We start from the raw sequence: 15691 nt of genomic DNA on the forward strand, positions 1-15691 counted from the left end.
GTCATCACAGGACCTGATAGAGCACTGTGTTGTAATGTAGTTACATGTCTGTGAGATTAGAGCCCTTTTGCTGAGTGCAGCACCTCAAAGGATCAACCAGTAAAAGAGGATTTCATTAATGTATCTGTTCTCAGATATGTTTAATATCTATTCAGAATGCTAGATTGGTTTGGTAAGCAAACAGTGTGCAACAACATTGTTTGGGACAGATTAAAGGGTTTACTAAAGAATGTCTCAATTTAATCACCCACATGACTTTCTTTGTATAAGATGATCATGCTGCTCTTTTCTATAAAATTAAAGCGAACGGGGTCTTGTGACATAAGACTCCAAAACCACCATAAAAGTATAACACATAATGCATACAATAGACTTTAGTGAGAAACAGACCCACATTTATGATAATATTTACTGAAAAACATCCACCACATCTCTTCAACATTTATGACAACAAACAGGTTAGACCAGGTCTCCTGTAGTGACAAAAAGATCCATATTCCAAACGTGATAAACACTTTTTTTCTGACTTCTGTTATCTGTCAAGCCTTTATTCATCGGCACCGCGCTTTTAATATAACACTGACTGGATTCATCTGAATGAAGAAAGTCAGATGCTTCGAGGATGAGTAAAACACAATCTAATTTTCATTTTTTGGTGAACTAATCCTTTAATACTTTTATTCAGCAAGGTTTCATTAAATTGATAAAAAGTTAAATTCAGGTTTTTAAACATTCCAAAAAATTGTGATACATTTTTTAGAATGTTTTAAAAACCTGAATTTAACTTTTTAGTATTAAGTATTAAGAAGAACAAATGATAATATATTGACAATCATAATAATAATATTTCTTGAGCAGCAATGATTTATGCAGGATCATGTGACACTGAAGATTGGAGACTGGAAAATGTATTGTCATCATCACAGGAATAATTAAATTTTAGTATATATATATATATATATATATATATATATAGAAACTAGAAAACAATTCCTTTAAATTGTTATTATATTTCACAATATTATTATTATTTTGACTGTATTTTTGATCAAATAAATCAACTTTGATTAGCATAAAGACTTCTTTCAAAACAATGAAAATTTAACAGATCCCAAACATTTAAACGGTATTGTATATAAAAAGTATGCATTTCTGTAAATTCAATAATATCGTTAATAATCATCATTCATACTTATGTTTAGTTTTAGTTTATTTATGATGCTTTTATGTGTTTTTTGAAGCTGAAGATTATCATTTACTTTCATTTTTAGTTTTGCGTAAAGAGAAAACCCATGCAAGATTGATCATCAGTGAGAATTAAGAAGGCAATGACAGAATTTTCATTTTTGGATGCATTATTCCTTTAAATTTCTTCCGTACAACATGCACACTGAACGTCCCCCACAAATTGAAGCCTGCATGAGAGACAAGTGTCAAGTGTGCCCAGATCTATCTTGATAATTAAATTTTCATGGATCTGTATCCAGAAAGCTGCGTATAATGATTGCAATAAGGTCCTGTTGTGAAAACTAACTATAAACTGTACAGTCATAATAGCTTATATTTACTGTTAAATTAATATCACAGAGCAAACACAGGCAGTTTTTGTTGTTCCTTCTTTTTCTTTTGATTGTTCAGCATGGGCATCAAATCATATTGATCGATGAATCTATACTTTACAGCCAGAACAGCAAACAAAACAACATGAGGCAGACAGCGCCTGCTGTTTTGTTAACTTGCCTGGATTGTATCGATGGTTGACTTTATCGACTTGCTTTAAGTCAATGTCTGGTGGTTTTAAAGGCAGTAGAATAAAGACTTGCCTTTGGCCCACTGCTGAATGAGGCAGGTCTGGACCAATTTCACCAGACATGGGTGTGATTTGAGCTGGTTATAATAAGCTTGACCACCTGCTGATCGACAACAATGTCACTGACTCCCCGATACACACAGTCATAATTCTGATTGCATCCAACCACAGCACAAAGAGAGAGAGAGAGACTGAGGCCAAAAAAAAAACTAATTAACCTTATTTCTTGGAAAAATGCCCTGTGGAAATGGTAGAGAGAGGTGGTGCAGGCCTCCAGGGAATGGGAGGGGAGGGTGATTATGTGTTGTGCATGTGTCTGGTAGAAAGAGCAGAAAGGCCGCATGTAGGGGGCTGAACTTCGAGCGGGGGAAACTGGTTTGAATTTCACACATCATTAACAGATACATAATTTAACTACAGATGTGGAGAACTGAAGCTGTAGGACACCACAGAGAACATAAGAAAAGAGACAGACTGTGTGTGCGTTTACAGTACCTCATTTCCATTTAGTTAATCTCATTGCTATGGATTCTAAAAAGGAGTACATTGGGACTGTAAAATATTAAATCTCTTATGCTCATCAAGGAAATATATATATATATATATATATATATATATATATATATATATATATATATATATATATATATATATATATATATATATATATATATATATATATATATATATATATATATATATATATATATATATATTTTTTTTTTTTTTTTTTAAATGGTAAATTGTAGTGTACCTAGATGCAAGCCTAATCTAAAAGATTGGAAGCAGTCATATTTTGCTTTTTAGAATCCCTCATTTTGGCTATAAGCTTCCTTTTTGGGGCAAGTTATAAATTGCATTGCATCAATTGCAAAGGATTGCAATAAACTTTGCACAGTCATTCAAGATGGTGGAGAAAGCAGGAGAAATGTTGACTATATTTTTGTGTATATGCTTTATGCTTATACATTCTTTACTGAAAAGTATTGATAGAAAAGTTACATCTAAATACATTCTAGGAAAAGATGATTTTTTTACCCTATATTTGTGTGTACTGTATTAAGCACATTCAAATATTGTGCTGTTAACTTAGCAGCATGTTAATGTAATACAACATGAGTCTTCCGTTTATATGTGTTATAATTGTTGCTTATCTAGGGTGTATTATATATGAAGCCTAAGGCTAAAGGTACACATCCATTGAGGATGGGTAACACATTTCTATCTGGCTACTTTAGATCGGTCAGGGGGCCTGTGTCTCACCTGGTTGCCCGTTGACGGCAACATTGCCCAAGGTTGCCCGATGACATTGCTCAAAAAGTTCCCCTCTGTATCATCAGCCCAAGTCATTCTTTAGTTGACGAGTTTAAATTTCTCCTCATGTTTCATTAACTACATCCCTCAATAAAAACCTCAATCTGAGTTTGACAGCAGCTGAATGTTTAATGCGACTGGCCCCTCGCTGTTTGTCCTCCTCTTGCACTCAGCAAGCAACATTAGTGCCTCACTGTTTCCCCCTGAATTATAAATGGAGCCCTTTGGGTTGGAGAAATATTTCTCTTTATGATTAAAGTCTTAAAGTGTAGCCTGGGGCCGTTTGTGTTGGCAACCACTACTGATGCAGTCTGTCTGTCTGTCACTCTCTCTGTCTCTTGAATAATAGCAGCAGGCCCATGTGGGGTGGTGCATGTCATTATTCCCTGATGTGAGAGCATGGGGGTGTAAATTGTATTGTAGGGGTTATAGTGGCAGGGTCACCCCCGCTGGGCTACTGATGAACTGCACAGCTATTTTAAACAAGGACATTACAAGAAAGCAGTCGCAGAGGGGATTGTGAACCGTTTGTGAAAAAAATAACACTTGGTACAACGTAGAAACAAAGATTACACATAGAAACGGAAATGGGATTAGATGCCCACAAGGCATTGCAGATTTATAATATGCACACCACCAATTTCAAGACACAATGACTCCATTAACTCTATGGTAGTGTGGTGAGACTACATGGAGGTTTTAGTGGATTAATTGGGCTGACTAGTGAGGTCACCCCGGTCAAGAATCGCCACTAGGTCTGTCAAAGCAGTGCTTTTGTAACAAATCCAACTCCTTAATATTTTTCGAGACAGTGTTCGACTTCAAAGTGTCTGCTGTGAACAATGCATCTGCTATTTTCTGAACCCTCAACATCCCTACTTGAGGTAATCCTGAATTAAAATGCGGTGATATCTTCTGGCAGTGAGGTAAGACTGTGGTGAGGTTAGACTATATTAGACTAAGATAAGACTGGCCTAGAGTAAGGTAACCTTAAACCCTGATGCTGCAATCTCCTCCTTTTAGTGCACTAGTGCCTACATAAGCAGTAATGTAACTGAGCCTGGGCAAGCTGCCTGCGCAATACCGTGAGGCCATTACTGTCTATCCAGGCTACGTTCTGCTGGCTTCAGGCCCTGCAATGCAGATTTGGAGTACTGCAAAGCTTTTTCTCTGCCAAGCAATATTTTATCTTTCTCTCCCTATGAGTTTTAGAGCTCAGTTACTTTACTAGCTTGCAGCAATTGATGAGCTTGTCAGTGTTTCAGGGCGTTTTCTCATTCATTAGTGTGTTGTGTAGCGTGGGTGGTGGAATGGACCGATGTGTAAGTATGTAGGGGGGAGCGTTCTGGTCAATTACACCCATGCAACACAAATGAAGGCAAAAACTGAATCCCTTTCTCCGTCTCAGCATGGTCGTATCCATCCTCCAGCTATTAGTGCTGTCAACCCGAAAGCATCTGTGTTATGCTAATGGAAACTAAATTCCATTTATTTGACTGGGTTTTATTCCGCAAGAGAAGAAGTCTGTCACTGCATAACTTGTGTTTCAGTGCAGGAAAGGTGTGCAATGCGGGGATTCCCTGTGCAAATTAAATAAAGGATAATGTTCCCCAAGTGTGAGCGAACACGACACCCATGGATATAATTTGAAAAGACGCAATAAACAAGAAGCTATTAAAAAAACAAATATCCATTTCAGCTACGCATATGAATCAACAGTGTTTTTACTGCATTCCTGAAATATTAACTCCATACCTAAAAGTTCTTTATGAACCCTCATGGAGTAATTTGATATTTCTCTTTAGCTTATGGAAGGAGATGCCAATACGGGTGTTTCTGAAACACCCCTCTATCACCTATCTATCAGGGCTTTATTAGGTTTGGGACCCAGCAAACCATTACTGGGACTACAATGTTACCCCTGCAAAATCCAATTACTATGGCCGTGGCACTTTAGTAAATTAGACAAATTGGAGAAAAGAAGAGGTTCTTTGGTAGGTCACGTTCCCGGGTCAGAGGGGAGACAGCATTGGTTGTTTCAGAAAAGAGAGCACTCGATAATCAAAATCAAACCATGCTTGGAATGTGAATCATCACACATCAGTCTCTGGTGTAAATGATCCCAATGGAGAATTTCAACCACTTTAGACTCAGATGCCTGTTTTCAATGTGGGTCTAAAGACAGAAGCACACAAGGGTTATAGTGCTGCTTTATTAAACTCTGTCTATCAGCCTCCGCAGCCTGCGGGAGAGAAACACAGAGCGAGAGTAACCCCGGACCTCAATTACGCTACTGAGGATGTCTGCAGTGGGAAAATACCATCATCATCTACTGCATCACATGAGCAAGGCAGTATGGGTATGTGGTGAGGGGGCGGGGTGAACGACATGCATTCATTCAGTCAAGACTAGAGCACCATAGACTGTAACACTTAAATGCAAACACATTTGTGCATCATTTTGGCATATTAAAACCATAGTCCATCTGAGTGGCAAATATAATGTGAAAGAACGCTGTCTGTTTTAAAAAAAAGATAGCAAGGGCTGTGCGGTGTTAAAAGGAGAAATACTGGAACCCAGGAGTGTAAAAATCATAACGGCCATATTTACATGCACTTATTTTAAAATGTATGCGTTTAGCAGACACTTTTATCAAAAGCGACTTACAGTGCATTCAGGCTATGAATTTTTACCTATCATGTTTTCCCGGGCAATCGAACCCCCAACCTTGCCTACTAATTGAGCTACAGGAACACTATTTATTATTTTACAGTTAAGATTTAAAGTATAGTAATTTCCTTTTCTCTGTAAAAGACTTTGACATGCTCTTCAGATGTTGGAAATATGTGTATGTAATCAGAACATATACATTCTTTTCTGAAAATACTGGAGATGTTTTCTCGTGCATGCTTGCAATTTTGGCATGTATCTTGGCTAACTTCACAATGCACAATTATAGTAAGAAAAGAGTCATCATCTTGCTCCAGAAATATGCTCGACTATGCTCTGAATCTAAAATTACCCAGAATCACATATAAATAAATAGGTAATGTGTTTAAATGACACTCACAAAATTGGAATATGTCCAAATTCGAATTAATATTCATGTGCATGTGAACAGTTATTATGTGGGATTCATCCTTTAGTTTATTCAGAATGCAGTATGACTTTTTCAATTGCAAGATGAACCTTTAACCCCTCCCTATGGAGTGAGTTTTGATTCTTTATTACATGCGAGAAAATAAAAGATCTGAGAGAAAAAAAAAAGTTTGAGAGAAAAAGTTATCACACTGATAGCAAAAAAACATTTCATGAGAGAAAAAAGAATATTTGAGAGAAAAAGTTTTCATGCCAATAGCAAAAAATAATTATATTTGAGACTAAAAAAAGTTTTGAGAGAAAGTATTTTCTCATAGAACATAAAAAAATATACATTTGAAATTTTTTTAATTATTTCTGAGAAAAAAAATCTCTCTCAAAATACTTTAAAAAAAACTCTCAAATATATGTTTTGCTATCAGTGTGAAAATATTTTCTCCATAAAAAAAATGTTTCTCTCGAAACGCTTTTCTTTGCTCTTGATGCAATTTCTTGCTCTCGTGTCAGGATTTTGCTTTCACTGTGAGAATTGTGTCATGGGCGGGGCCACGTTCCTATTGGCCAGTCGGGTGAGCATCGTCTTGTCTTGGGAGTCGAACTGAATCATTACACCATTGTTCGGTTCACCTGCATAGATGCCGCCTCTGCCTTATGGCTAGTTAAGTTGAGCACGGACACTCCAACGTTTGGGCAAGATGATGACACACAGCTGGCTGAGCAAGTTCAGTATCACTTAAGATTAAACATTAAAAAATAGCACTCATATTCATGAATGAATGTGTATTATATTATTTGCTTGCTAATCGCTAGTAAAGCTAACCAGCCATCATGCTAGGTAAACTTGCAAACTCACCTGGTTTATACTATGTTTAAATCAAATGCCAAATTAATGTTTTGATTTAGATAGTTTCACGCCTTATTTAGTGAGTAGTGAGCAGTGATTGATATACCGTTTGAAAGTGTCCCACCTAGTTTTGTTTAAAATAGTCTTTGTATGGTTGTTGCACATGTTTAGCTACACTGCATGTATAGCTCACAAACTCAGCTACACGGGGCTTATTCTAAATATTTTTTACCATCTAGCCGAGGTCTAGAGCTGACAAGGTAAATTGCAGGTCTAGGACTAACTCTTACATTAGCAACCCACAAATATGTTTGTGCCTGTACTGTCTTGGTAATAATTTTTTCTTTTAAATCTTTCAAACGGTATATCAATCATTGTCTAACGTTAGCTAGTTGTAGGGTTGCCACCTTCCATGCATACTAACGTTAGTTGAAAGTTGTGCGGGAGGTTGTATGAACAAGCAGTTACTCTTCAGGTGCTTTGAGGCTAGCAAGTGCAAAGGTAGAAACTAGCTCACTACTCACTAAATAAGGCGTGAAACTATCTAAATCAAAACATTAATTTGGCATTTGATTTAAACATAGTATAAACCAGGTGAGTTTGCAAGTTTACCTAGCATGATGGCTGGTTAGCTTTACTAGCGATTAGCAAGCAAATAATATAATACACATTCATTCATGAATATGAGTGCTATTTTTTAATGTTTAATCTTAAGTGATACTGAACTTGCTCAGCCAGCTGTGTGTCATCATCTTGCCCAAACGTTGGAGTGTCCGTGCTCAACTTAACTAGCCATAAGGCAGAGGCGGCATCTATGCAGGTGAACCGAACAATGGTGTAATGATTCAGTTCGACTCCCAAGACAAGACGATGCTCACCCGACTGGCCAATAGGAACGTGGCCCCGCCCATGACACAATTCTCACAGTGAAAGCAAAATCCTGACACGAGAGCAAGAAATTGCATCAAGAGCAAAGAAAAGCGTTTCGAGAGAAACATTTTTTTTATGGAGAAAATATTTTCACACTGATAGCAAAACATATATATTTGAGAGTTTTTTTTAAAGTATTTTGAGAGAGATTTTTTTTCTCAGAAATAATTAAAAAAATTTCAAATGTATATTTTTTTATGTTCTATGAGAAAATACTTTCTCTCAAAACTTTTTTTAGTCTCAAATATAATTATTTTTTGCTATTGGCATGAAAACTTTTTCTCTCAAATATTCTTTTTTCTCTCATGAAATGTTTTTTTGCTATCAGTGTGATAACTTTTTCTCTCAAACTTTTTTTTTTCTCTCAGATATTTTATTTTCTCGCATGTTATAAAGAATCAAAACTCACTCCATACCTCCCAGTCTTGAATATTTGGTTATATCCTGGCTTGTACCCATAATCATGCAGCTCTTAAGCGACAACTGTGTATTTGTGTAATTAGAACAAATACTGAATGTATTAAATAGCTCTTTCATCAAATCGCAGCGACAGATATGAGAACAGCACTGAAAACAGCTGTAAATGTTGAGTGAAGCCACAAGTCACTACACTGCAAAGAGAACAGATCTTCATTGCCTGATAGTGTCTGTGATGCATACTTTGAGAAAGCATTTTAAATTCATACATACTGTATGAGACAAATGCCAAGTTGCTTATGATTAACCTAAACTGCTTATTATTGCGGGTACTATCGGGTATCGGTATGCAAGCAAAATGTGGTCAGCCACATTCTTTTGAGACTACATGTGCATTTTAAGTATGCTTAACAGAGAGACATCGAGGGACAAAATCGCCAGCGATAAATGCTCTGCAGGTTATGGTGTGTATGTGTGTGTGTTTGTGAGCAAATGCTTCACTGCTGCTGTGTGATTTACTGAGATGCTGGGTGGCCATAAACCAAGGAGACCAGGGGCATTTGAGTCCAATGGCTACAGATTTATTCTGCTCTTTACTATTAGATCTGTTTTGCAAAACCTTCCACAGCCATTAATCACCACCCAGAAAGATGCCCACTGCTGCCACACCCAAAGCTTGCTTTTCTACTCTTTCTATTCTCCAAAAATTACAGGAGATTGTTCAACCAGAAACCTGTGCTGGAGTGTGTTTGCTTAAAATATGCCAGGCTTTATCATAGGTATCTGCACATGCATGTTAAACGTGTGGTAGCAAAGAGTCAACTCATTGCATGTACAAACACTTTTATGGAAACTTCTATGGATGCGTAACTTCCAGTGCGCTGTCAACGCCTTTTAGCTGAACTTCCTCTATTGCTGCTTTCATTGATTTTACAGTGTTACTCTATTATATATAAAGCTGTTCTCGTACACACCCTAACTTTCCAAACCATAACCTCCCTGTGTCACTGCATTGCTAATATCGAACATGTTTGCATTATTAGTTGGGAACCTAACAATAATTGATGATTGCTTTATTCAAAAATGTTTTTACTGAGAGTTGATTGAATCTAAACAGCAGCAAGATTAGAATCATGGATATTATATCTATAAAATGAACATAAAATTTAAAAGTGGATATATTTTTTAAAATCAAGTAATTCAACTTAAAAACTTGTGTACCTTAATGACATTAAATTTAAAGTACTGAAAGTATTAAAATTGAACTGATCAAATTGTCTGTACAAGTAATTAAAATATATATATATATATATATATATATATATATATATATATATATTATACTGATTAAAAAAAACTGGGTTGACTCTTAAAAAAAAATAAAAAATGAAGTTGAAATTGGTTATTTTGTTATATATGTTGGTTATTAATTATTTTGATGATTTAATATAGTGGAAAAATATGTTAACATGACTTATTATTGATCATATTTTACCTTTTTAGGTATATATGATTGTTTATCTTATTTTAAATGCTTTTTCTTTTTTTAATATTGATATTGTTGAACAATAGTGTTTTTAATTGTCTTTTAATAACCACTCAAAAAAGAAAAGTGTCTGTGATGTTCTGTTATGCCAGTCATATCTGACTCATTGTACACGTCACCTCTCAATGGCCACTGCCCTATAGTAACACCTAAAACCAGAGCTCAGACTAATGCAAGATCTATATATAGTCCTAAGCCTATAAAACAGGACAGGCATATTTTATGAATGTGTCTTTCAAAATCGTGTGATCTAAAGAACAATGCACCTCACATAATACCAATGATCCAATGCACACTGCATTAATGTGAGACTTCAGATCACCAAGTCTGAAAATCATCAATGCCTCAACAAGCACTAACGCCCAATGCATTCACATACATGGGTCATGATAAGAGACCCCTCAACCCCCACCGTCATTATTATAAGTAAGAATCGAATTCAGTTCGATTTCACAAATACCTTCGGTTGCATAGTTATGGTCCGGAAGGAAGCTGTTGTTAATTTTGCGGTTTTCACACTCCTCCTCCATTTATGATTCCGTTATATGGGAATGTTGAAGTATACACGCAGGAATCCATCGTGGACGCTGAACATCAGCAGGCGGTTTGCGGATCCATCGCGCTGTCTGTGGCCCCTCTCGTGAACGTGACGGATGATCTGATGCCCGCGGTGATACAGCTGGAGCTCGACTGGCAAGAAAATCCCTCAGCAGTTCATACTTAGCGCAATGAGAAGCACTTCTTAAACAGGTGTACTGGCGAATCCGTTAAGAAGATCGCATATCTTGAAGAGCTGAATGAGAACGAATGCATAAAGGTTTAAGGAACCCTAGTACCCTGGTAAACTGGCGCAGGATTTCCACCTTCTGAGCCGAGGAGGAGGCGGGGTTATGCGTCAAGCGCTCGATCATTCCACGTCTCTGTCTCTCCCTCCCTCTCTCGAGATGAGCACATACAGTCTGTTTCGTAGTTTCATAGGGTTCTGTCTGTTCTAGAAGTTCTGCCTGAGCGCGAGCTCCTCCCAGTCACACAGGCGCTGTCCAGTGCTGAAATCACAGCGTGTGCCATGACGAATGACAGCGAACAAATTACCTAAAAACGATCACTGCTACTGATTTAACTCAAATTTTCTTAAAAGTCATTGGATGCAGTTTGTATAGCAACTGAATCCAAAATGTACCATGAATGAAGTTCCCTTAAGTCACCTGCTCGCTACTTTAGTTGACTGCAGAGAGCGAAGTTTGGGGTCGAGTGAGGAAAAATCAGAACAAGCTTGGAGGATTTTACACACAACATGCACGTTTTAACAATTAAAAGAAGAAGAAGAAGAAGAAAACAACAGCATTTCATTAACAACTGAAAGATATCCTGATTAACGAGCGTGAACAGACGGCGCATGCGCATAGCAACAGTTGAGGGATCATCCAGCATTTCAAGCTGGAACACTATCGGGCAGTACACTGCAAGAACAATTACTATATAGATATAACTATATGATCATATTAGAACAATATCTCCACACCAGCTGACAGCTGATAAGTCTGTTTTTATAAGCCTCTTCAGCTTTAAATTTTCCAGCTCATTATAGCAGGATTGATTCTGATTGGGTGTCGATTTTTATTGTTCATCAGCTTTAATCATTATCGTCCTTGGTGTGAACATGCCTATAGGTCCTGTAATACTATTTATACTTTTATTATAGATTTAACGTGACATGTAAAAATATTTCAGAAAAAAAGCATTAACAACATGATGTTTTGTTAACAACGATTTATTTAAATTACACAGCATTTAAATGTCTGAAATGACTGTCTGTTTGGCTAATGCTATCTGTAAAAACGACTATTTGCGTTGTGCAAGATGAACTGGAACCAATTAACCATTTCTGTCTCTCTCTAAAATTACTAAAAAAATAAATAATTATTGTTAAACAACAGACATTCCTCAAACGTCAACCCCCCTGGGAATATTCTGGAATTTTCCTGTTTGACATATTCTGTGGTGTGACAAGCTATACTTCATCTAAAACTGTTTTACAGATATTATGCATGCACAAGTTTAATGCCTCATTTAATCGAGGATCTACATGGAATATTTGTAGTTTAATGAATTATTTGTCACACAACAAGAAAATTTTAAATGTAAAAAAAATGTTAAAAGCAGAACAGAAAGTAGCATAAAAGTAAAGGCAACCAGTTAAAGACTCTAAAATAGGCCCTGCACTTTGCATTTAAAGTTAAAATTTTGATGTTAAAGATATAAGAAAACCATAGATATGGACAGTTTATACACAATTTTACTATTATTCTCTCTCACCTTTGCTTTCTTCCTTCAACGCTATTCTTGAATCACGGATATTTTCTTGAGGAAGTGCAACTCTAGTTAGTTTTGAAATGTGAAAACAAGCCTCTTGATTTGAAGAAGTGATACGTGTGCAAAGGATTCGCAAATCTGTCACACTGGGTTCTAGTCAGATCCCTTTAGGGTCCCATTCTCCTTAAGTGTCTAGACCAGACGATGATTAATTCGATTAGAGTCTAGATAGATTTGATTTACATGCTGATTTTAATATGAAACTCTGCAGGGACTTTCCCCTGCTACTCTCACCCTGTCTTTAAGCATATTTTCCACTGTAATCTACCTGATGCCAGTCTTAAACAAATCTGCTTTGAAGTTCAAAACCAAAACACAGGCATAATAAATGTGCCGAGGATCCTAAATGCACCAGGCATTTAATTCCAAAAGCCAATTTGCAGGTAAAATCGGTCTATCTACCCTTTCAGACAATTTCATAAGTATAGTCCATCATCACATGCCATTTTCCACTTAATCACCCATTAGTTTCCATTAGAATGCATGTGTGCAGCATGTCTGGGTGAGCTGTAATCAGGCATATTGCATTGCACCTGTTTTCATGTCATTTTCAAACCTTTCCACCCCACTGAATATATCTGAAGCATCTAAGCCCAAAACCTGCATGCCGTTCCTCTCCCCTGACAACAATCCTTATCATTATTCCAAGAGGGAGACAAAAATCAATGATTTTCTGTCAGGGGAGAGGGAGGACCAGGATGATGACAAATTCCAGTTGGCATCTTTTAAAGATCAACAGGGAGAGCATCTATCTGTCAGTCAGAGGGAGCGAGGGGGTGAGAGGTATGGAGGGAAAGACAGAGATGCGGAGATGCATTAATAAAAAAAGAGAGGGAGACAGTCGAGTGGGACAGGCTGTTTTACAGTATAATTAGAGTGAGAGCTGCACATTGCCAACAGCATCCACAGTCTGCTTTAAGATCAGTGGTGGTGCTTTAGTTAAAGTCTTGCCATTCTGAATTTCCATTTTTCTGTAGCTATGACTTAAAGTGCCACCAAAAAATTAATTATATGTTATGTTATTATTTACTCACCCTCTTCATTCCAAACCTGTATGCTGTTCTTTATGTGGAACACAAAATGAGAATCTTTAAACTTTATCAGTGCTGTTTTAGTCAAGTAATGACATTTTTAAAGGGGGGGTGAAATGCTCGTTTTCACTCAATATCCTGTTAATCTTGAGTACCTACAGAGATGTACTGCATCCTTCATAACTCCAAAAAGTCTTTAGTTTTATTATATTCATAAGAGAAAGATAGTCTGTACCGATTTTTCCCGGAAAAACACGACCGACTGGAGGCGTGACGTGTGGGCGGAGCTAAAGAATCACGTGCGCCAGTAGGCTTTTGCGTTGAGAGCGTTTGGAAGCTGTGATATTACCTTGAGGAAAAAACCATCATCCAAAACAAACCATGGCTAACAGTCAGATTCAGCCGTTTATTTATGATCCAGAATCAGATCCCGAGGCTGAAACTGAACGAGAGCAGCAGCAGCAACGACTCGCTCCGAGCGGGGCTTGAACCCGGGTCTCTGGCATGGGAGGGGACGCACTAACAAGGAGGCAGAGATATTTGAAGCAGTTTTACTCACCGCCTGCGGTTCCAACACACGATCGTGACCCTTTTTCATTGGGATTGCATCATCCTTAAGAAATAAACGATGTGCAAATCCGTCGTCAAACTGGGCCTTGTTTATAAAACAAGCATCTTCGAAATGCAGGGAACAAACACAAACACTTGCACAACTCTGTTGATGCTCTGTAAAAATAAACTCCATCCACTGTTCCCTTAATGCTGTTTTTTTTTTTTGGTAATCTGTGAAGGGTTGTCTTGCCCTGGCAACCAAAAACACACTCCTTTTGTGACATTTCGCGATGCTCTCGCTCTGATCAGTGAAGTCTGTTACGGGATACGGGAGCGCGCGCTCTTCCGGCAGAAGTGCCCTCAGGACCCATATAAGGAAATTCCGCTCCATCTAACGTCACACAGACCCATACTCGAAAAAAACTTTCCGAAACATTTAGATCATTTGAAGAATTATAGTCAATTGTATTTGTTTAATTGTAATTTTTTCATCACACAAAACTATCATGAATTAAAAAAACTTGCAATATGATGCAATTTAAAAAAAAAAAATTCTTCTGTATTTGTCCCATTTCAATCCTGACATATGTAGTCGGATAATTATTATAATACATTAATATAATAAGAAATACAATTTTGCAATATCATGTGACTTGTTTTTGTACAAGTAAAATAACTGGATGCGGATGACATTGGAAGCCTTTGCACATTCACGATGCAAATGGCAGCGTCTTACGTCTCTTCAAGGCCACCTTGGGCTCTCTTCCACCCTGCATTTATAAATGTGAATAATGACAGCTTTGGTCTTTGCTTCCTGAATTGCATGTCACAGTTAAAGCAGCAATATCAAATTTAATAAGATCAATATGTTCTCTCAGAAATGAACTTTCTGTGCCTGTGGAAAACCTTTGGTCTCAAAGAGATGTATGATCTGCTATTTAAAGCACTCAAGGCCTGGGGCTTTCTCTTGTAGTTTAGCCCATGCAATGGTGTGCATCAAGGCTACAACACAAAACATGAAGATAAATACAATGCTGTGATTTCTTCATGGCCAATTGCTCGCACTGATGTGCAGTAATTGTGTTGGCTTGAGGATGTAGGTCCTTGAATGCCTGCAGCGCTACAGACCAATCGCTGAATTCGTAACAGAGAACAGTCTTAGTAATTTCCCAATGGTTAATCAATACATCGATACTGATCCTTAATCCTCAATCGTGCATCCTGCAGAAATGATTTAAGATTATTTGTGGGCTGTGATTAGTGTGCCAAAATCAATAAGCAGCACTAAATCAAATGACTTTTTTTTTCAGTGAAAAAAAAAAAACCAAGATACACAATTCACCTTATTTTTATAGCGCTTTTTACAATACAGATTATTTTAAAGTGACTTCACCACATTAAACAGGAAAGTAACAGAAGCAATTATGCAAATTTCAAAGAGCTAAAGCAGCTCTAAAAAGACCATAGTGTCATTATTCAGCTCGAGACAGTTCAGTATTGATTCAGTTCAGTTCAGCAGCTCTTTAGAGATCATTTATAATGAAACAAGTTCATTTCCGCTATAATGTCTCAAATGCACTATGCACTTACACTATTTTTGGTATTTTCATACTCAACACAATTCTTACATTATTAATACCTAAAAAGGCAGAGAATATTGCACAAGAATGCAGAGTGCACTTGAAGTTTTAGAGATTGAATCGATCCATCTGCTGAAGTGTCAGGACTAACCAATACTGACTGAGATCCATATAAGAGTAGCTGACAAGACAAAC

The 15691-nt window shown here is 37.1% G+C and overlaps 1 protein-coding gene across 2 annotated transcripts in view; it reads right to left on the reverse strand.

Moving 5' to 3' along the window:
- LOC128027623 (serine/threonine-protein phosphatase 2A 55 kDa regulatory subunit B beta isoform-like) overlaps positions 1-15691 on the reverse strand; it is a 46323-nt gene that overhangs the window by 14513 nt on the left and 16119 nt on the right. The window contains exon 1 of one of the 2 annotated variants that reach the window (XM_052615390.1): positions 10421-10907. The exons of the other annotated variant lie outside the window; for it this stretch is intronic. Within the exon in view, the coding sequence (XP_052471350.1) occupies positions 10421-10490 (70 nt within the window). The 5' untranslated portion in view covers positions 10491-10907. Of the gene's footprint in view, positions 1-10420; positions 10908-15691 lie in introns of those variants that run through there. 2 annotated transcript variants of the gene reach the window in all.

Source organism: Carassius gibelio, chromosome A14 (assembly GCF_023724105.1).
Source record: "Carassius gibelio isolate Cgi1373 ecotype wild population from Czech Republic chromosome A14, carGib1.2-hapl.c, whole genome shotgun sequence".
Taxonomy (NCBI): Eukaryota; Metazoa; Chordata; class Actinopteri; order Cypriniformes; family Cyprinidae; genus Carassius; species Carassius gibelio.